The sequence below is a fragment of the Carcharodon carcharias genome, chromosome 3 (assembly GCF_017639515.1).
Source record: "Carcharodon carcharias isolate sCarCar2 chromosome 3, sCarCar2.pri, whole genome shotgun sequence".
In the NCBI taxonomy this organism is placed as follows: Eukaryota; Metazoa; Chordata; class Chondrichthyes; order Lamniformes; family Lamnidae; genus Carcharodon; species Carcharodon carcharias.
The window spans coordinates 36,152,089-36,175,542 of record NC_054469.1 but is presented as its reverse complement, the minus strand read 5'-3'; the positions used below and the strand labels follow the sequence as shown (position 1 = coordinate 36,175,542).

Genomic DNA, 23,454 nt, shown 5'->3' with positions numbered 1-23,454 from the left:
ATTTTCCTTGGCAGTATTTGTCAGTGCTGGTTTGCCATTGCATTCCACTGTCAAAGAGAGGGTGAGGAGGCAGGTCCCAAGTCTAATTCAGCTGGAATGGGGATCAAGCCCACACTGTTGGTGTTATTCTATATATATCCTTTGGATAATGGAATGCAGAGTAAAATTTCAAGATTGACCAATGATACCAAACTTGAAAGGTGTGGCAAACAGCAACGATGATACCAATCAACTGTAACAGGACATAGATAGGCTAGAAGAATGGGCAGACAAATGCAAATGGAACTTAATACAGAGAATCCTGTCCAGATGATTTGTGCCCCAGATTGCTGAGGGAGGCAAGGGAGGAGATCGCAGGGGCTCTGACCCAAATTTTTAATTCCTCTGTGCCAACGGGGAAGTGCCAGAGGACTGGAGAACAGCTAATGTGGTTCCGCTATTAAAGAAGCCTGTAGAGATAAGCCAGGGAACTACAGACCAGTGAGTCTCACATCAGTGGTAGGGAAACTATTGGAGAAAATTCTGAAGGACCGAATCTATCTCCACTTGGAGAGGCGAGGTTTGATCAGGAATAGTCAGCATGGCTTTGACAGAGGGAGGTCATGCCTAACAAATTTGATTGAATTTTTTGAGGAGGAAAGTAGATGAGGGTAGTGCAGTTGATGTAGTTTATATGGATTTCAGCAAAGCCTTTGACAAGGTCCCACATGGGAGACTTATAAAGGTGGCAGCACATGGGATACAGGGTAATTTGATAAGGTGGATTCAAAATTGGCTTAGTTGTAGGAGACAGAGGCTGATGACAGAAGGCTGATTTAGTGACTGGAAGCCAGTGTCCAGTGGCGTACCACAGAGATCTGTGCTGGTTCCCCTATAATTCATCATGTATATAAACGACATAGATGACTATGTGGGGGTTAGGATTAGTAAGTTTGCGGATGACACAAAGATTGGCCAGGTGGTAAACAGTGAGATTGAGTGTCTTGGGCTGCACGAAGATATAGACGGGGATGGTCAAATGGGCAGATAAGTGGCAGATGGAATTTAACCCTGAAAAGTGTGAGGTGATAAATTTTGGAAGGAGTAATTTGACAAGGAAGTATTCAATGAACGGCATGACACTAGGAAGTTCTGAGGAACAATGGGACCTTGGTGTGTGTGTCCATAGATCTCTGAAGATGGAAGGGCATGTTAGTGGGGTGGTGAAAAAGGCATATCGGACACTTTCCTTTATCAATTGAGGCATAGATTACAAAAATAGGGAGGTCATGTTGGAGTTGTATAGAACATTGGTGAGGCCACAGCTGGAGTACTGTGTGCAGTTCTGGTCGCCACATTATAGGAAGGATGTGATTGTACTGGAAGGGGTGCAGATGAGATTCACAAGAATGTTGCCTGGGATGAAACATTTAAGTTATGAAGAGAGGTTGGATAGACTTGGGTTGTTTTTGTTGGAGCAAAGAAGGCTGAGGGGGCGACCTGATTGAGGTGTACAAGATTATGAGGGGCATGGACAGTGTGGATAGAGAGCAGCTGTTCCCCTTAGTTGAATGGTCAGTCACGAGGGGACACAAGTTCAAGGTGAGGGGCAGGAGGTTTAGGGGGGATGTGAGGAAAAACCTTTTTACCCAGAGGTTGGTGACGGTCTTGAATGCGCTGCCTGGGAGGGGGTGGAGGCGGGTTGCCTCACATCCTTTAAAACGTACCTGGATGAGCACTTGGAACGTCATAACATTCAAGGTTATGGGCCAAGTGCTGGTAAGTAAGTCAGGTGTTTCTCACGTGTCAGTGCAGAGTCGATGGGCCGAAGGGCCTCTTATGCACTGTGATTCTGTGAAGTATGAAGTGATGCATTTTGGCAGAAGAAAGGCAATATATTCTTAATGGCACAGTTCGAAAGAGAGTGCAGATACAGAAGCACTTGCACATGCATGTGCATAAATCTTTGACATTGAAGAACATCTTTCAAGAGTAGTTAGCAAAGCAAATGGAATCTTGGGCTTCATTAATAAAGGTAATAAGTGCAAAAACAAAAGCAGGTTGTGCTGAACCTTTATAATCCTCAGAGGCCGCAACTAGAGTATTGTGTACAGTTCTATCCATTGCACTTTTGGAAGCAAGGTCTTTAAGAGACTGCAGAGGAGATTTACCAAAACGGTTCCATGGATGAGGGAGTTTAGCTACAAGGTTAGGTTGGAGAAGTCGGGGCTGTTTTCCTTGAAGCAAAGGAGGCTGAGGAAAGTGTGATAGAGGTGTAGAAGATTATGACCAGGTTTAGATAAGATTGATTAAGAAAACCTTTTCCCATCAGCTGATGCTACAAGGACTAGGGGCCACAGATATAAAGGTTTGGGCAAGAGATGCAGGGTGGGGATGTGAGGAAAAACTTTTCTTTGCAGCCGGTAGTTTTGACCAGGAACACACAGCCTGTGAAAGTAGTGGAAGCAGCTACGACCAATGATTTCAAAAGGAAATTGGATGGGCACTTAAGGGAAATAAACTTGCAGAGCTACAGAGATAGAACAGGCGAATGGGAGTGACTGGATGCCAGCATGGACTGTGTGCCGAATGGCTATCTACTGTGCCATTCTGACTCTGACATCATTAGAGGCAGTGTTCAGTTTGCCTGTCGTTGTGCTATTGACATTATCTAGCCTCACCAAATGAAAAAGCCCCTGCTGATGCCAGTCAGCCTCAGCTCGCTGTTTAACTCAAATTCTGATTGACTTCAAAAAACAAAAATGAAATCCAAATCGTTCTTGTATCTTGTAACATTGCACAGAGTGACGAAAATATATGACCCTTCTGCATTCAAAAGGTTCTTGAAAACTCTTGTCTAATAAGACAGTGCAATGTAGTTTTTACAGTAACTCTAATTTTACCTGTAATCACCTTCCAGGTATGATTTAACAGAGGATGGAACCAAGCACCAGCCCCAAGCCTAGAGAAAGCACCAACTCAGTGTCACCATTGGCCACCAAGACTTTTAGCAGTTTTTTTAAAAAATTATCCCAGGAGCACCAGCATCACACCTAAAGCTTTGCACACATGCCAATGAATGCACCACAGGTTTTACAGATGAAGTCATCTTCTCAGTATAGATTTTACTGAGTGTTGGCACTGCTTGTTGCATTTTTTTTAAATGACTTTTATTCATGAAGTAAGCTTTTTTTTATTTTATTGTTTTTTATCAAAACAGTTACTGGTGTGACTCTTACGGTAGTAAAATGTATAACCTGCAGTGGGTGCACTGACTATCCTTTTGGTCAAAAGAAAATTTCTTTACTGTACAAGACTGTAAAAATACAGTGTGAGGCAGAGTGTTGATCCAGGATTACGTCAGCCTTGTTTTTTGTAAGTTTGCAATGTATAATGTGTAAATACAGCAAGTGTGATTTATATATTGTATGTGATATCAGATGCTTGTGAAGGATGCAGAAGGGAGAATCTTCCATTTATTGAAGTAATAAGATGTGCATGTCTCATTAAGCAATTGCCTCATGCTTTTTACAGTAGCCTTGCAGTGTACAGTTCTGCATTAGAAGCATCTACTATGATGTGAAATATCAAACCTTATTGACTTCTTGTCTAACACATGTTACACAGTGTACTTACCAGTGAAATAATGAAGGGATGCAATCTATGGAGGAGGAAACCTGAACTTTATAATCAGGAATCTCCAGTCATCACCAGGGGATTCAGTGATGATTATTTATTTTAGTTTTGACTTTTTGTTGTGGAGATTTGAGCACCATTTAAAATGAGTTATTTACCCATTTATTATTCCCTGGTCCCTGTATTTATGGCTTTGCCTCTCCTGAGAAACTCCCAGTACACAATCACCATACATTTATTGACTGACAGGACAAGCAACTGCCCAGTTCCAAGACCTTCCCCAAATCTGTTCTTGATTGAGTAAATGGGTGAATTGGGGATTGTGTGCTTAGTTTTCTTTCCCTGTAGACATGACTGAGATCAAAATCTTACTGTAGGAAATCATAGAGAAGAATCCGAGGCATGCTACTGGAGTAATAGTACGTGGCGTTTTGCCCATAAAACATTTTATTGTATATAAATATAAATATGAAAGTGTATTAAAAATATTAATGAGACTTCAAAGTATTTCAGATATTGGCCTCCTTTAAATACAGGGGAGCAAATGTCTTTTCAATGGTTGCTTTTGACATCTTCTATCAGTGCATGAAAGTTTAATTCAATCCCAGTAGATCAAAAGCTGAGTTGTAATAAGAGGTTCAAAACCATTGAGTAGGTTAATGCTATTTAATTTTGGATGTTAGAAGGTATTGTAGACCTGACCTATGGAAGTAAAACATTTTCAGATTTTAATCATCATATCTCAAACCCCCAAAAACTTTTAAATTCTCGACACTTGTTTTACTTAATCAGCAGTGTAATCATGTGCTATGAATATTATTTGCTGCAGTGCTGTTTCATATTTTAGGAAACCATATAACTAAACACATTCTTCATTCTGAAACATCTTCAGTCAGAATAGTTAACTCGATCCTTTGGTATTCAGATTATTGTTGTAGTAGTAGTGTTCAAGGCAAAAGTCGTAAAGTTATTATTAGTGAGGTAGGGAAATGACAAGATTTGAATCTTAATTCAAAAATTGAGTTATATTGACAAGCCTAGGTCAGTTACAGAAACCATGAGGTCAATTGTTTGTACCTTAAAGGATTCAGTTCACGTTTGTTTTATTCTGTATGGTACAATATTTATTTCCATATGGATACAAAGCTTTTCCCTTTTTATATGAAGACTGGCTTCTACAGTCTATTTTTAATTTAACATTATTTCACATGTTAGAAAAATTGCAAACAGCGAGATTCAACTACTTTGTGATGCCAAAAGTAGTTGTGTCCGTTGTTATCATATGCTAAAGATAGTTGCCCCTACATAGATAATGGAATTCATTCTTCAGGTACATTAGCATTTCTATTCAAATGTAAGAAAGACTCCAAGTCAAAAACAAACTGTAGAAAATTATAAACACCAAAAGATTGGAATTTATATGTGCAGTAATCCTTGCTCACTACATGATTCTGTCCCATTTAATGCAAAATAATGTTCAAGATTTCTCTCCTACAATTTCCCTGAGAAGTGCACTCTGTGACTTGAGTTAATGCTGTAATATTGAGTATTTGGTTCAAGAGGTGGAACACTGAAGCTGAGTCAGTCAAGTCTGTTGGGTCAAGCTACCATTGCTCCATGCAGGTATTACTGTGCCTTAAATATAAATGTATTAAGATATTATTTAAACAAATTCATGTTTGAGGATAATTATACTTAAGATTTTTGTTTTTTTTAGCCATTGTGTTTTTGGCATTTACTTTGCATAATTGTCAATGCTGTAGAATGAAATATTTTTCTTATATATTGTTCAGCAGCATGAAGGGTATCTCCCTGTTTTATATAAATAATAATGGTAGTCTCTTTTTTTTTTTATATTTGCACAGCCCCAAACAATGATTTTATTGGGATTGCCAAATTAGGGGTCATTATTTAGTCTTGTGTGCTTTTCTTGGTACCAATAGAGGATCAGCCACAAATAGGAAAGTTCAAAATGTTTCTCCATCAAAAAAAGAAAAATCTGTTAGCTTGGGATATGCAATGGAATATTTTTGTGTTATCTGTGCATTGACTTGCTTGTGATTATATCTTGTATTGTGAAACTGTTTTCCACTGCTGACAGAAAGGAAATTCACAGGAATTAATGACGAGGGAGATACAAAGCCAAAGCCCGTTTTATCATTGTTTGGAAACTTAAGGTTTTTGGCTCTGTTGGCTTCATTATGTAATATTTTTAAGTTATCGACTAAATTTCAGCATCCATTGATTGATATCCTATCCTCTACATCAACTGTATATGCAGATAGCTATGTACAGTGAATAAAATTATTGAGAAAGTGGATTTGCTTATTCTTTTGCAATTCAAAACAGGATTGAAATGGCTGTAAACGTAAAGAAAGATTTGTATAGCAACTTGTGTGTCAAATCTTGGTAAGTACTTGAGATGCAACAAATTATTGTTGCAAATCAAGTCTCTGAATCATCATTGCTGTGTCTATTTCTACAAACACCTTTTTAATATTCAAGAGTCAGCTGGCAATAGTTCTGAGGCAAAAACAGAATTACCTGGAAAAACTCAGCAGGTCTGGCAGCATCGGCGGAGAAGAAGAGTTGACGTTGAGTCCTCATGACCCTTCGACAGAACTGATTAATTCTAGCCTTACTGTCATCATTTAAGAGACAGAAAAACTGGACTAACAAATGACCTAGAATTTGCTGGGAAAATATTGAGATTTATGTGCATACAATTGTGTGAGATAAGAACCCAGCACTTTATAGTAAGAGATACACCATGAGTTGTAAACAAATTGTTGGATGATTTATGTGTCGCAAACATGGAAGCATGTTCTCAACCTCCCTATAAGTTTCAAGAAGTTGCTGCATTTGTTCAGTAAATAAGGATTAAGCTTTTTGCTGAAAGTTTCAGGCTGGTACTTGTTCTTAAAAAGGATCTTTTATTTATGATTGTTTCATGGTATTGATCATCATAGAAACCCATTTGGCCCACTAATGTCTTTTAGTGAAGGAAAACAATGTGGTTGACTCTTATCTGCCCTCTGAAATGGCCCAGCAAGCCAAGGGTGATTAGGGACAGACAACAATTGCTGGTTTTACAGTCACCATTACAGGAACTAGCTTTCAATTCCAGACTTATTAACTGAATTCAAATCCACCAGCTGTGATGATGGGATTTAAACCCACCTCTAGAGCATTAGCCTGAGACTCTAGATTACTAGTCCAGCAATATTACCACTACATCACCATATGTTCTTGGAATGCCATTTAACCTCTTTGACCCAGAAAGGCAATAATTGAAACTGGGGTCTCATTCCTGCAGTAAATTGCTATCGAAGGTTTGTAACATTTAAATTCCATTTCTTGTTTCTCCCTCAATCCCATCTTCCTTTCCCTCTTTCTTTCTGCAACTAATTTGACTCTAATGTCCTATTTGTTTCTCTGTCCTGAAATCCCATTAAGAGATTGTTCCAAGGTCCCAGGTGACCTTTGACCCTGCCATGTTTGGTGTGCACTTTTTCCCCCCTCAACAGTAGTGTGTGTCTCTCTATACCACGTGGTCGGCAGCGGTTCAAGTAGGCAGCTCACCACCACCTTTAAGGGCAATTAGGAATGGGCATTGTTGGCCATGCAGCATTTATTATCTACGTCCTGTGAAAGCATTAAAAAAAATTGAGCTGAAGGGTGTGGGGAGAAAAATGTAACTCGCCATGCTCCGCTCCAGAAAATTCTGGGGCAGTGATGCCATGTTACATATGCATAGATAGAACTTGGATCAGAAAACAAATATGTTGTTTTATTTGGGAAACAAGAATCATATGACTAATACAGACACAGACACATTTATAAACTAACTACTAATAAATTTAAAAAGTTGAAAGAAAGGATACCAGGAATGTTCATCAGTAACCAAGTTAAACACACATTCACAGAAGCCATGTATATATGTATACAGGAACACAGTTTGGAAAGAAGGTAATAAATTTTGCTGTCATTAATACAAACTGACGACTTGCAGGTACTAGCTATTTCCATTGCCCCAGCACAGAAATCTATTATTTCCAGCCCCAAAGAAACATCATAACTGTGGGGAAGGATGTATTCTAGTGGTCAGATATGGTCAAAATTTCTTTACACAATATTACTGCATGTGTAGTAACCAGAAAAAACAAATCATCCCTTGAACTGATTTTAGTAGATAACAATACAAGTGTACTGATATGCAAATATTTCCTTTCCCACTACACACACTTAGCAATATACAAGTAATATTGGCAGATCTGATGATTCACATTTCAAATCCCCTGTAAAGACCCTAAAGGAAAATATTGTAATTTTCTTAGTTCTACACATACTCCCACAATTAACTAGTAAAGGAGGTGATAAGTTTCAAAACATGTATTTCGTAATGTACTTCTATATAGCTTTTACTATTCAAAACTTTAAATATTAAAAAGCACTTAAGCAGCACTGATAAGAGAAAAACTAGTTTCATTTTGAGTTTTATAAGGTGAATTTTTCAGCAGTAGTTGTTAAGAATAGTGGGATAATCTGCCTTAATGGCTGCAGCTAGCAACGACAACTGCCAACTGTTCAACTTTCATTTGTTGGCCATGGGGAGTGCTACTGGTGTCAGGGGAGCTGGCATGTGTGAATGGTTCTGCCAGTGGAAGCCGGTTGCTGTTATCCTCTGCTTTAATAAAGTGAAACTGAGTTCCCATGGCAATGATTCAAACAGCCCAGCCCGATCAGCCCTTGTGCCTCCAGGCAGCCTAGTAAAGTTGATTGTGAAAGGTTGGGTTTGGGATGTTTCTAGTTGTCTTGTTCTTGGAAAATAAATTCTTTACAGATGCAGGAAAAATCATATCCATGTTCTTTTATTAAACCTTTAAAGTAGCACAAAAGAATGAAGTTGCAATGACTATCAAAGTTTCTGCTCACTATTAGACATGAAAGGTAATAAGGTATTCTGGATATGCCTGATTATCCTGAAACACAACAAACACTTCAGGGGATAGCACGTTATCTGTGACGCTGTCGTATCTGTCTCTGCTGTGCGCTTGTTGATCTTTGAGTGGTGGTTCCTTCAGGCCTGGCTTTCCTTTACAATAATCCCCAGTTAAAACTCTTGCTCTGTACACCACTTTGCATCCTGTTGCATCAGGTTTTGAATATGTATCCTGTGCAGAATATGTTGCATTCCGAGCAAAATATGTTCCATCTCCAAAATAAACAGCTGTAAAAAGGTTTGCCAGATGTTAGTTACTAAATGTTAGTTACATAATGAGCTCTGAAATACATGTCAATGCATTTAATACTTTTTTCATTTTGTCATGAAATTATTTCAACAGCTTTATCCTTTTGCATTATTATTTTGTCCAAGAGATGTTTTACACCATACACTTGTTTAATTTAGGTCAATTATTAAATGGTTTTCTCCATTATTCAAATTAAAAAAACACTCCATAATCTAGGTTTACTTCTACAGTGAGTGAAGAACAAAAATGTTGGTTAAATCTTTGTTGCATTTATATTAGAACTGTTGCTTCTTATTGACTGACCCAACACTGAACCATAAATGCAGCCTAAATCCAATCTAGCACCAGAGGAGGGAGTTGGTGTAGGGCTTCATACCCAATTTATAATACAGAAGTTTATTTATAGTAAGAAGCAAAAGATGCTTTGTAGTGACACTAAACTTGCAGTGTAAAGGCATATTAAAATGTACTGATACTACTAAGTTGTCCCATTTGACTCCTCATATTTTTCTTGCTTTAAATAATTAAACTAGTGATGCTGCAAAAATGGTTTTACTTTATAATGTCACAAATTATAATATCCAAAGGAAGCAGAGTGCAATATAACCTGGTCAAAAATACTTTTCTAAAATGAAGCATCATATCCCATAACAAATAGCATGTCATGGTGCTGGCTGAGGGTGGATTATTCCTTACTGCACTGAGGAAAAAAATGCTATTCACCTCATTACATCCTTGAGATCTGGATTAGGTTTTAATACTGCCAAACTTCGACAGCAAACTCCTTTGCTGAATTAGAAATTAATTGAATCAGTTCCCCTTGCTATAATTGGTAATCTATTCCACAGTTTTGGCTATCAGTATCACATCCTTATTCCTTTTAGTCCTGTACATTTGTGTGTAAAAAGACACAGCAATACATCCAGCCAGTGTTGGAAGCCAGTGCCTATTGCCTTTCTAAGTGCCCTCAAACATCAATCCAAACTACAAATTCTTCCACACAATCACTTTCCACAGTCTTTCGGGCCATGCACTCCCTATCCTCTGTATAAATAGTTAAATATAAACTCTGTGCAGCTACCCTCTTCTAAGATTAAGTCAGGTTTTAGAGTTTGTGATGAATATCTTAGAGTTCAATTTATCTGTACGCTGAAGAATCTCCACTGGGCCTACTCCAGAATAGACTCTCACACATAATTCATCCTCCCTGCAGTTACCTTTGTAACTTGTAAATTAAACTTGAAAGGTAATAAGGGATTCTGGATATGTCAGATTGTCTTGAAACACAGACAGTTAAGGGGATGGTATTTTATCTGTAACACTACTGTATTGGTCTCTGCTGTGTCCTTGTTGATATTTGAGTGGGGGTTCCTTCAGGGTGAAATTCTAACCCCTCCCCCACCCCCAGCGAGAATTGTGGCAGGCAGGAGAAGAAGAGTTGGCAAGAGGCCAAAAAGGAGACCAAAAGGTTTCCTGATGTCAGGAATTTGGTTTGAAATCTTGTTCTTCAGCCTTCCATAGCGGCTTAAAGGTGGGTCAAGTGCTCCACCGGGGCTCCAATAGCATCTCATGAATGCTCATCAAAAAGGCCAACACATACAGAATCTTGTTCCCCCACCAAATTAAGACCCCCTCCAGCAGGAATTAAGAAGGTTTTTAGTCCATGAGGGTGTGCACCTGGTAAGGTAGACTTCTTCCTGGACTTTCAGGTCAGTTCGTATTCTTAGGGACTGCTTTTGGGTGGTGGCAGCCAAAGCTGCACCAAGACTGCTGAAGTGGGGGTGGAGGGGATGCTGGGCAGGGGTGCTGTGCGAAGGCTGGAAAGGTGGGGTGGAGGCAGGGGGCAGAGGGCAAAGTGTCTGGGAAAGGGCTGGGGGTGTGTCTTAGAGAGCTGTATCTGTGGTGTCGATAGTGGAGTCCAGGGGGGAAGAACTCAAGAGTACTGCTGATAGGATGGGACAGTGACAGAGGGGGAAGTGGGCCTCCTTTTGGCTGTGACGGGCCCATAAAAGGAGGCCTCATCTCCGATCGGCCACCAGCCCCGCCAGTGAATTCTGCTGGGTCTCTCCCACTGTGGGGAAAATCCCAGCGCGGCAGGAGGTGGCTTTCAATTTAACATTAATGCCCCCTTAAGGGTATCAACTGGCCCTTTGGCGTGAGGACCTACTGATGCCTCCCCACCAGTGGTAAAATTGCTGTGGGTGCAGAGGTGGGCAAATAGGTCCTAGGAACGGCAGGCCATAGGACAGGGCATGACGTCAAATGTTATGTCCCCTCTCTTTCAAACTCCACCCCCTCGGCCATAATATTTCAGGTTGTTGACTTTTCAGTTCTGATGAAAGTTGTGGAATCGGGTAGAATGCATAACTTTCAGGTATAAAATAAATAAAATGCATGTATTGAATTTATCAGCAAAAAAAAGTGTAAAAATCGACCTAACTCTGAATTATCACATTTTTGATTATCTTTAACTATAATTTTGTCATCTTTGAAATAGATTTTAATTTGTGTGGAATTAAAGATTATTTTATTTTTGGTTATAGAATCTTCTTTAATCACGAGAATCAAAAAAAACATTCACAATTTATCATCTGAACTATATTAGAAACAATAATGGTTGCAACTATGAAACTTGCTCCTCAAATCAAAGGCATTATCTCTAACCATAGTGTAGTTATACCACTCAAACAGGTTTATTTAGAGCAGGAATATGTTTGTGCCCGATTTCACCCCACTACTATGCAGTGGATACACAGTGGTATTTTCCACCAACAGGATGCTGCTCTCGGTCCAAAAAGACATTTTGCCTACCACCTAATTGAGCAGCATTGTGTATGAGTTTCAGTGCCGGTGCGATGCCAGGTATGTAAGCTGTACATCGCAGCGACTGTCTGATGGAATCAAACAGCACATTCCTTCAGTTGTTCATAATAGGCAGAGTCCAGACTGTACTCAACCAGCCCGTGTGTGCAAAACCCAAATTAAAACGTCCAGCTAGATTTGATTCCATAGTTGGGCAGCATAGAGGTTGGGGGAGAGGGGGGGAAATGGAGGTCGGGGTGGCCATGCAGGTGGGGGGAATCCCATTGGGTGGGGGGGGGGGGGGGGGGGGGGGTAGTCGGAGGCCCCTGGAGGCATCACTGGGGAGTCCTATGGGGTAGGGAAGTGGGGTAGTCAGTTTGGGTCTGTACAATACCTACCCAGAAATTAGAAGAGGTTTTAATTCTTCTAACTTTCTTCTATTGGTGTAACCCAGTCTGAACCATCGAAGGTTGTAATTTAAATCACATTTTTGGATGTTTCTGGTGCAGGGCAATTACCCAAGGGAAGTTTGCACTTCTGGGCAATTTCCATGCAAGTCTTACCTTCCCAAGGGGTAAGAATGGGATACAACCCCATTCCCCAATATGATGCTGGGAAGCTTGGAAGTTACGGTCCAGTCAAGCTCATGATGTGGCTCATTTAGACTTGCTAGAAGCATTCGTATGTGGGACCTATTATCTGTAAGTTCAAGCCTAATGCTTTTTTAAAAATTACCCAGGAGCTTGAGGAGCCTGTAGCTCCCCATTGCTTTCTCCATGGCAATGCCTTGGCCAATCATAGTTGAATTGTCAACCAATCAGTACCCTTTTCTCCTGTAGTATAAATTGTTGTGTTCAATTGAAACTTGGCATTCTTGCATTTGGCCTGAGTACAAGATGAAAAGCTTCGGCAACAGGTCTCTTCAGCAATATTAAATATATTTTTCATTAATAATTTAAAACCTCAAAGAGCAGCATAATGAATAGCCTTTCACCTCCACAATAAAAACATATTCTTACTTTTCTAGATTTTTTTTAGCTTTTTTTTGCATGTTAATATGATCAAAATGAATAAGACTGGGAGCCGCAAATGAGATGTTAAAGAGCTGCATGCGGCTTTGGAGCCACAGGTTGCAGTCCTATGGCCTAAACAAAAATGGTTTGAAGAACATAAGTAACCACTCTCAGAACTTAATATCTCCCCAATAAATGTACACAATAAATGTTCTGCTTCTGTGCTCCTGGCAGTCTCATACCCATTGTATGGGTATGGCACAAGATTCTCTCTTCATTCATATATGATAAACCTACCATTTAAACCACAATAGCTCCTGTTAAAACCATCTACATTGATCTTAGAACATGTCTCTGAGGAAGTTCCGTGGTAGAGAAATTTTTCATTCTGCTGATGAGGTCGCTTTTTGTTCATTTCATTTCTTTTTGCAACATACAATCGCCAAAGTGTGGGATTCTGGATCCTTGTGATCTACAGTCAGTCAAATATAATGATTGTGTTAGTAGATACATTTGTGAAAAGCCATCTACCAATGTCACAAAGATAATAAGTTAACCACTGGCAGATCAATACACAAACAAATTGAATATGGACAGTTAGTTGCAAGTATAAGTTATGTAAATTAAGAACTAGGTGTTTAGGTGGTCATACTATTCACAGTTGCTGACTTTTGGAATAAGTTGATCGGGCATGTGAATTTGCTGAAAGCATTCAAACGGAAGTTTTTTTTAAATTCTTTCATGGGATGTGAGCATCGCTGGATGAGCCAGCATTTATTGCTCATTCTTACTTGCCCTAGAGAAGGTGGTGGTGAGCTGCCTTCTTGAACTGTTGCAGTCCATGTGGTGTAGATACACCTACAGTGCTGTTAGGGAGAGAGTTCCAGGATTTTTACCCAGTGAACAATGAGGGAAAGGCGATATATTTCCAAGTCAGGATGGTGAGAAAAATTTTGATAAATTCTCACATATGAGGTTAGTGTGTAAAATTAAAGCACATAGGTTTGGGGGTAATATATTGGCATGGATTGAGAATTGGTTAATAGACAGGATTAATGGATCTTTTTTGGAGTGACAGGCAATGACTAGTAGGGTACTGCAGGGATCAGTGCTTGGGGCCCAGCTATTCACAATATATATCAATGATTTGGATGAGGGAAACAAATGTAAATATCCAAGTTTTCTGATGTGACGAAACTTGATGGGAATGTGAGCAGTGAGGAGGGTGTTAGAGGCTTCAAGGTGATTTAGACAGGTTGATTGGACAAACCACATAACAGATGCAGTATAATGTGGATAAGTGTGAAGTTATCCACTTTGGTAGGAAAAACAGAATGGCAGAGTATTATTTAAATGGTGATAGATAGGGAAATGTTGATGTACAAGGACACCCAGGTCCCTTTGTACATCAATCACTGAAAGCATGCAGGTGCAGTAAACAGTTAAGGCGGCAAATGGCATGTTGGTCTTCATTGCGAGAGGGCTTAAGTACAAGAGCAAGGATGTCTTACCACAGCTGTATAGGGCCTTGGTGAGACCAAACCTGGGGTATTGTGCATAGTTTTGGTCTCCTTACCCAAGAAAGGATATACTTACCATCGAGGGAGCACAGCGAAGGTTCACCAGACTGATTCCTGGGAAGGCAGAATTGTTGTATGAGGAGAGTTTGGGTCGACTGGGGCTGTATTCACTGGAGTTTAGAAGAATGAGTGGGGATCTCATTGAAACGTATAGAATTCTAACAGGGATGGACAGACTGGATGCAGGGATGATGTTTCTTCTGGCTGGGGTTTCTAGAACAAGGGGTCACAGTCTCAAGATACAGGGTAGGTCATTTGGGACCAAGATGAGAAGCGTCTTCACTCAGGGTGGTGAACCTGTGGAATTCTCTACCACAGAAGCTGTGGAGGCCAAGTCACTGAATATATTTAAGGAGGAAATAGATAGATTTCTGGACTCGAAAGGTGTCAAGGGGTATGGGGAGAGAGTGGGTGCATGACGTTGAGATAGAGGATCAACCATGATCATATTGAATGGTGGAACAGGCTCGAAGCCACTCCTGCTTCTATTTTCTATGTGAATGGCTTGGAAGGGAACTTCCAAGTTGTGGTGTTCCCATGCGTCTGCTGCTCTTGTCCTCTAGGTGCTAGCAGTCGTGGGTTTGGAAGGTGCTGTATAAGGAGGCTTGGTGAGTTTCTGCAGTGCATCTTGTAGATGGTGTACACTGCTGCCAAAGTACATTGGTGGTGGAGGGAGTGCCAATCAAGTAGGCTGCATTGTCCTGGATGGTGTCAAGCTTCGAGTGTTGTTGGACCCACACTCATCCAGGCAAGTGGAGAGTATTCTATTACACTCCTGACTTGTGCCTTGTAGATGGTAGAAAGGCTTTGGGGAATGAGGTTAGTTATTTGCCACAGGATTCCTAGCCTCTGACCTGCTTTTGTATCCAAGTTGGCTCTTGGATATGGCTTGTCCAGTTCAGTTTCTGGTCAATGGTAACCCCCAGGATGTTGATAGTGGGGTTTCAGTGGTGGTAATGCCATTGATTGTGAAGAGACGATAGTTAGATTCTCTCTTGTTGGAGTTGGTCATTGCCTGGCACTTGTGTGGCATGAATTCTACTTGCCACATGTCAGCCTAAACCTGGATATTGTCCAGGTCTTTGGACATGGACTACTTCAGTATCTGAAGAGTTGCAAATGGTGCTGAACATTGTGCAACCATCAGTGAACATCCCCACTTCTGACCTTATGATGGAAGGAAGGTCATTGATGAAGCAGCTGAAGATGGTTGGGCCTAGGACACTACTCTGAGGAACTCCTGCAGTGATGTCCTGGAGCTGAGATGATTGCCCAACCACAACCATCTTCCTTTGTGCTAGGTATGATTCCAACCAGCAGAGAGCTTTCCCCAATTCCCACTGACTCCAGTTTTGCTAGGGAACCTTGATGCCACACTTGGTCAAATGCTGCCTTAATGGCAAGTGCAGTCACTCTCATCCCACCTCTGGAGTTCAGCTCTTTTGTCCATGTTTGAACCAAGGCTGTAATGAGGTCAGGAGCTGAGTGACCCTGGCGGAACCCAAATGGAGAGTCAGTGAGCAGGTTATTGCTAAGCAAGTTCTGCTTGATAGCACTGTTGATGACTCCTTCCATTACTTTACTGATGATTGAGAATAGATTGATGGGGTAATAATTGGCCATTTTGGATTTGTCCTGCTTTTCAAACATATGTTAAATATTATGCATTTTCAAGTTGCAGGCACTCAATAGTCATGAGTAGCAAGAGCCTGAAACAATTTTCCCTCTCCCAAGCCAACAGGCACAGGCCGACCATAAAGATTGATTTGAAAGAGGTTACATTTGTACATTTAAATTATTTTGCAATTGTTATCATTTTTGCTAATACTATTTGGGAAAGGATATCAATGCTTACTGAGTCAATGTTAAACGTTTGGCTGGTTGCAACGTTGCCTAATGTGCTTTGAAAGTCACGAGCTACTTCTTGGTATTCTAAGGAATCAGGTTTCAGATGTACTTCAGAACATGTGGTTTCATTTTCTCCAATCTCCCAGCAATCTGGAAGTTCATCTGAAATGAAATCAGAGCTTGGTAACAAACATTCTATTTGAGCTAATGCTTAACTTAAGTAATAAGGAGCACCACTGTAAGAGGCTATTAAGGTTAGGTAGCTTGATGGAAGAGTAAGCCCATTGGTTCAAAATTCTTCAAGACACAAGAATTCGGAGCTGAAGAGTGTCATTCGGCCCCTCAATCCTGCTCCGCCATTCGACAAGATCATGGCTGATCTGATTGTGGCCTCAACTCCACCTTCCCGTCTGGCCTCTATAACCCTTGACTCCCTTTCAGTCAAAAATCTGTCTAACTCAACTTTGAATATATTCAACGACCCAGCTTCCAGTACTCTCTGGGGAAGAGAATTCCACAGAATAGCTACCCTTGGAGAGAAAAAAAATTCTCATCTCCATCTTAAATGGAAAACCTTTAATTTTTAAACAGTGTCCCCTGGTTCTAGACTCCTCCACAAGGGGAAATATTCTCTCAGCATCCACACTGTCATAGGAACAGGAGGCGGCCATTCAGCCCATCAAGCCTGCGATCATGGCTGATCAAACACTTCAATGCCTTTTGCCTACACTATCCCCATAACCCTTTATTGTTAATCAGAAATCTATCAATCAACATACTCAATGACTGAGCTTCCACGGCCCTTTGGGATTAGAGAATTCCAAAGATTTACAACCCTCTGAGTAAAGAAATTTCTCCTCATCTCGGTCCTGAGTGGCTTCCCCTTATTTTGAAATTGTGTTCCCTGGTTCTAGACTCCCTAACCAGGGGAAACATCTTAGCTGCATCTACCATATCTATTCCTTTAGGTATTTTGTAGGTTTCAATAAGATCACCTCTCATTTTCTGAAACTCGAGAGTATACAGGCCCAGTTTGCCCAATCTCTCCTCATAAGACAGTCCTGCCATCACCAGAACAAGTCTGGTGAACTTTCATTGCACTCCCACTATGGCAATAATGTCATTTCTGAGGTAAGGGGACCAAAGCTACACATCTGTCAAGTCCCCTCAGGATCTTACATGTTTCAATAAGATATCACCCCTCTTTCTTCGGAACACTAGTAGGTGTAGGCCCAACCTGCTCAACCTTTCCTCATAAGATAAACCCTTCATCCCAGGAATAAGACGAGTGAACCTTCTCTCAACATTTCAAATGCTATTATATCCTTTAAATAAGGAAGCCAAAATTGTACACAATACTCCAGATGCGATCTCACTAAGGCCCTGTAAAAACGTAGCAACACTTCCCTACTTTTAACACTCGATTCCCCTTGCAATAAACACCAACATTCCATTCGCCTTCCTAATCACTTCCTGTACCTGCATACTAACCTTTGGTGATTCATGTACCAGGGCACTCAGAACCCTCTGTATCATAGAGTTCTGCAGTTTCTCTCCATTTAATAAATTGCTTTTCTATTCTTCCTGCCGAAGTGGGCAAGTTCACATTTTCTGACATTATACTCTATCTGCCACATTTTTGCTCACGTCGACCCTTCACAGACCCGATGGCCTGAATCTTCTGGTCAGCATGCGGGAACGGGCCCTGCTCGCCGACGCGTAAAGTGACACGCGGTGACATCAGGCGTGCGCCCTGATGTCACCCCGCGTCATTCCGATCTTCAGTTCTGCGGGTGCGCATCGAAGTTGGCTGCACGCCTGCCAAACTGTCAAAGGCCTGTTAAGGCCATTTAAAAACCATTTGTAACAATTAACAGGACTGCCTTGAGGTTGGCGGGCAGGCAAAGAGCCCAGGTGGCCTTCGCATTTTTCATGGAATCTCATCCATGGACAGGGTAAGGTTTCATGAAGGGTGTATAAGTTTTAATAAAAATTTTTATTAAAATTCATTGACATATGCTAGCTCATGTGACTCTCAGGCCCTGACTCTCCCTCCTCCCCCCAACCACAGGGAGTGCTCAGTGCTTCCGGGTGCGCGTCACACTGGGCAGACCTTAACTGGCCCACCCACATAAAATGGTGGCGATCGGCTGCGCACCCAACTGCGAGAATATTCTCCCCGAAGTCCTCTTGACGACTTACTTTCCTACCTATCCTTGTGTCATCAGCAAACTAAGCTACCATGTTTTCAGTCCCCTCATCCAAGTCATTAAAATTGAGTGTAAACAGATGAGGCACCAGCACTGAACCTGTGGCACTCCATTCGTTACAGCTTGTCAAGTGGAAAATAACCTATTTATCCCTACTCTCTGCTTCCTGTTAGCTAATCAATCCTTTATCCATTCTAAAGTGTTACCGTCTGACCATGAGCTCTAATTTTGTGAAATTACCTCCCATGTGGTCCTTATCAAATACCTTTTGGAAATCCAAGTACACCACATCTACTGGTTCCCCCTTATCCACCTTGCTTCCTACTTCCTCAAAAAATCTCTAGCAAATGAGTCAAACATGATTTTCAGGAAACTACGTTGATTCTGCCCGATTGTAGTATGATTTTCCAAATGTCCAGGTATTATCTCATTAATAAAGGATTCTAGCATTCTCTTTATGACAAATGTTAGGCTAACTGGCCTATAGTTTCCTGCTTTCTCTCTCCCTCCTTTCTTGAAGATAGATATCACATTGATGATTTTCCAATCTGCTGGGACCTTCCAGAATCTAGGGAATTTTGGAAGATCACAACTAATGCCTCTGCTATCTCCGCAGCCACTTCTTTTAATACCTAGGATGAGGCCATCAGGTTAAGGGGACTTGTCAGCCTTTAGTTCTAATAGTTTTAATAGTGCCTTTTCCCTTATGATTGGGTTTATTTCAAGTTTCTCCCTCCCATTTACCTCTTGATTTTCAAATACTCTTGGGATTTTTTGTGTCTTCTGCAGTGAAGATGGACACAAAATACCCATTCAACAGCTCTGCCATTTCTTTGTTTCCCGTTATTAATTCCCCAGTCTTGCCCTCTAAGTGACCAATGCTCATTTTAGCTACTCTTTTCCTTTTTAAATATTTGTAGAAACTCTTACTATCTGTTTGTATATTTCTAGCTGGCTTTCTCTCATATGCTAATTTCCCCCTCATTATTTTTCTAAAATCTGTCCAATTTTCTAACTTACAATGGACATGGATGGTGCATTCTTTTCAAAGTCTTCCCTTCTTTCTTCATTAAATATATCTATGCTAAGAATTATGAAATACCTCCTTAAATGTCTGCCACTGCTCTTTTACTGTCCTACCTTTTAAGATACTTTCCCAGATCACTTTAACTATATCTGTCTTCATAAACTTAAATAAAGGCAATTAGAAGGGTAAGACACTAGTCTTAGACCTTTACTTCTCACCCTCAAATTGAATGTGAAATTTTGTCCTGTTGTGATCACTTTTGCCTAGAGGTTCCTTTACTATGAGGTCATTAATTAATCCTGTCCCATTTCACATTACCAGGTCCAAAAAGGCCTGCTCCTTGGTTGACACTAGAAAGTACTACTCTAAGAAACTGTCCCTAGTACATTCTGAACTCATCTTCCAGAATACTTTAGCCAATATGATTCATTCAAGCTGTATGAAGATTAAAATCATCCATGATTATTTTCTTTCTTACAAGCCTCATTATTTCTGCCTAAAAACTATATCCTACAGTGTAGCTACTGGTTAAGAGGCCTACAAACTAGTCTCACATGTGATTGCCTATGTTTTCTAGTTACAATTCCTATAATACAGATGCAAATGTAGATGAGCAAATTTGCAAGGTTCAAAGGGGAGTTGAAAAAGCAAGCGAAGCAAAGAGAGAGCATGAGAAGAGATGGCACCAACCAAAAAGGAAATCCAAAAGTCTTCCATTGGCATATAAATAGTACAAAGATGGTAAGAGGTGGAAGGGATCAATTAGTGACCATAAAGGGGATTTACACATGGAAGCAGGGGGTATGACTGAGGTGTTAAAAGAACACTGCGTGTCTATGCAAAGGAAGATGCTGCCCAGATCATGGTGAAAGAGGAGATGGTTCAGATGCTTGAAGGGTTTAAAATTGATAAGGAGGGGGTATTGGATAGGTTGCCTGTAACTAAAGGTGACAAAATCCCAGAACTGGATGTGATGCATCCAAGGATACTGAATGAAGGAAATTGGGGAAGCACTGGTCATAATTTTCCCATCTTCCTTAGATTCACGGTGGTGCCAAAGGACTAGAAAATTGGAAATATTACATGTCACATTGTTCAAAAAAGGATGCAAAAATAATTCCAGCAACAACAAGCAAGTCAGTTTAACCCGTGGTGGGGAAGCTTTTAGAAACTATAATTTGGGACAAAATTAATAGTCACTTGATCAAATGTGGATTAATTAAGGAAAGCCAGCATACATCTGTTAAGGGAAAATCATGATTAATTAACTTGGTTATGTTTTTTGATGAGGTAACAGAGAGAGTTGATGACAGGAATGTTGTTGATGTGGTGCATGTGAACATCTAAAAGGCATTTGATAAAGTGACACACAACAGACTTGTCAGCAAAGTTAGAGCTCATGCAATAAAAGGGACTGTAGCAACATGGATACAAAATTGGCTAAATGCCAGGAAACAAAGAACAGTGGTGGACGGTTGTTTGTCGGACTGGACGAAGGTTTATAGTGGAGTTCCCCAGGGGTCAATGTTAAAAGCCCTACTCTTCCTGATATATATTAGTGACCTAGACCTTGTTACACAGGGCACAATTCTAAAATTTGTGGACAATATGAAACTTGGAAGTGTTCTGAACTGTGAGGAAGATAGTGTAGAACTTCAAAAGGACATAAACAGGTTGGTGGAATGGGCAGACATGTGGCAGATGAAACTTAATGCAGAGAAGTGTTAAGTGATCCATTTTGGTAAAAGAATGTGGAGAGACAATATAAAATAAAGGGTACAATTCTAAGGCGGGGGGTGGGAGAAGGAGCAGGGAGACCTGGGGGTATATGTGCATAAATCATTGAAGGTAGCAGGGCAGATTGATAGAGAGCGGTTCATAAAAAACATAGGATCCTGGGCTTTGTAAATAATACAAAAGCAAGGTAAGTTATATCACACTGTATAAAACACTGGTTTGGCCTCTGGAGGCTTGTGTCCAGTTCTGGATAGCACACTTTAGGAAGTAACTCTTTCGAATACAAACCCGTTTCCATCTGTTTCAGATGAAGTTACATTGTTTCATAGTTTGCCATTGTGAGATTTGAACTCTTGATCTTGGGGTTACAAACCCAGTACCATAACCACTTGGCTATTTAGGCCAAGCGCTACTTTAGGAAGTATGTGAAGACATGAGAGAGGGTGCAGAATAGATTCATCAGAATGGTTCCATTCTTAACTTCAGTTAAGAAAATAGATTGGAGAAGTTGGGACCATTCTCCTGGGACAGAAGGTTGAGAGGGGCATTTGGAATGATAGAAAAGATTCGGGGCAGAGAGACCATTCGGCCTGTTGTGTCTCCAACCAGCCATAAAAAGAGGAAAAAGATGATGATTCAAAAGTGGCTTTCAGACAGGAATTGGATAAGAACCTGTTGAGAAAAAAATTGCAGAGAGACAGGGAAATATTTTGGAATGGGACTAATTCAGTTGCTCTTGCAGAGAGCGCCAGCATTAACATGGACCGAATGACTTCCTGTGCTGTAACCATTTTGATGCTGTGTAGTCTTCATTCCTTGAATAAATTTCAACCTCCACGTTTAAAACTATGCTCATTTCTCTGAAGGTCTAAACTTAGAGCTTTTTTTTAATGAATTATTGTACATTCGGGCTTTTAATGTTTCTTTAGGATCTCCTAATTTACAAGTTAGCATTGCTGAGATGTTTGTCTCCAGCTGTTTATACATTTCTGACTTGGGCCTTGGGGAGAAGCTGTTGTTGAGATCAGCTGAAACCTTCAGAAAATTGCTGGATCTTTTTTTGTTTTTAAAGTTCCTTTTACACCCATTAGGAAATGCAGAGTTCAGTACAAGGGTTTATGTATTGAGAGTTAGGAGTGGAGGGGGAGAGAGAAGATCACCTGACAGTACAAGGCATGAAATTCATTAAGGGACAATGCCTTCGGACGTTTCTTTATCATGCGAAAAGGTCAATATTCTATTTGTACATTTAAGTTGAATTTCTTAAGTAAATAATGTTATAAGTATACTACGTACCCAACACCTTCTCTAAACTTTAGTAAAATCTCTAGTTACAAATATTTCTCCTTGCTACCCACCATTACTTATTTATTTTCTATTAAGTGTCACATCACTGTAGAAAATGAAAGGCCACCAATGAAAGCAGCAATGAATGCACCACACTCTCAAGCAGTGCATTCCTGATCCTAACTACTTACTGTGGGGGAAAAAATGTTTCCTCGTGGTGCCATTGGTTCTTTTGCCATTCACCTTAAATCTGTGTCCTCCGGTTCTCAGTCCTGCTGTCAATGGGAACAGTTCTCCCCATCTATTCTCCAGACCCTTAATGATTTTGAATACCTCTGTCAAACCTCAATCTGCTCTTCTCGAAGGAGAACTGCAGCTTCTCTTATCTGTCCAGCTTCATCCCTGGAGCCATTCTTGTAAATCTTTTCTACACCCTCCCTAAAGCCTTTACATCCTTCCTGAAGTGTAGTGCCCAGAATTGGACATAGTACTTTAGTTGATGCTGAACTTTAAAGGTTCATCATAATTTTATTGCTTTTGCACTCAATGGGCCAGATTTTTCCACCCCAATGCCCAGATGATCTGCACTGGACCAGCTTCAAAAATGGCAAACAGGATCCAATTCCAGGGGTCCCATCTCCATTCCCATGCCAGCAATTTTCATTGGGGTGGGAAAGAGGGTGGACAAGTCTGCACCAGCCATTCTGTATCGCAGAAGCGGGCATTTCAGACCTTCCAGGATTTTCAAGGAGTTGGCTGGTTTTGGAAGGAGATCTGGATCACACCTGCTCAGAGATGTTGTCATCCATGGTTTGGAGTATGGAACCATATGAAATGTAAGGTCAAAAGGTGTTGGCAACTTCATATGGCATAATGCAAAGCTGCATCATAACATATATTTTTTATTACAGTAATTGATGATAGGGCTTTGTTTTGAAAAGCTAAGTGACCATTAATTGAACAGCACTGTGAAAGTGGAAAAGTCTTTGGATGCATTAATGCATTTTTTATTTATTCTTAGCTTACTAGGCCATTTCAGAGGATAGTTAACAGTCAACCACATTGCTGTGGATCTGAAATAAC

At 40.5% G+C, this 23,454-nt stretch overlaps 2 protein-coding genes across 5 annotated transcripts in view; one reads left to right on the top strand and one right to left on the bottom strand.

Annotated features, from left to right (window-relative positions):
- The window catches only part of esyt2b (extended synaptotagmin-like protein 2b), a 232,009-nt gene extending 226,076 nt beyond the window's left edge, over window positions 1–5,933 (top strand). For both annotated transcript variants that reach the window (XM_041184073.1, XM_041184070.1), the window contains one exon: window positions 2,900–5,933. In XM_041184073.1, coding sequence (XP_041040007.1) covers window positions 2,900–2,945 — 46 coding nt within the window. In that variant the 3' untranslated portion in view covers window positions 2,946–5,933. The remainder of the gene's footprint in view (window positions 1–2,899) is intronic.
- Window positions 5,934–7,384: 1,451 nt separating this feature from the next.
- The window catches only part of LOC121276108 (protein mono-ADP-ribosyltransferase PARP14-like), a 69,152-nt gene continuing 53,082 nt past the window's right edge, over window positions 7,385–23,454 (bottom strand). For all 3 annotated transcript variants that reach the window (XM_041184067.1, XM_041184069.1, XM_041184068.1), the window contains 3 exons: window positions 16,118–16,272; window positions 12,980–13,154; window positions 7,385–8,845 (listed from right to left, as the gene is read on the bottom strand). In XM_041184067.1, the coding sequence (XP_041040001.1) occupies window positions 8,553–8,845; window positions 12,980–13,154; window positions 16,118–16,272 (623 nt within the window). In that variant the 3' untranslated portion in view covers window positions 7,385–8,552. The remainder of the gene's footprint in view (window positions 8,846–12,979; window positions 13,155–16,117; window positions 16,273–23,454) is intronic.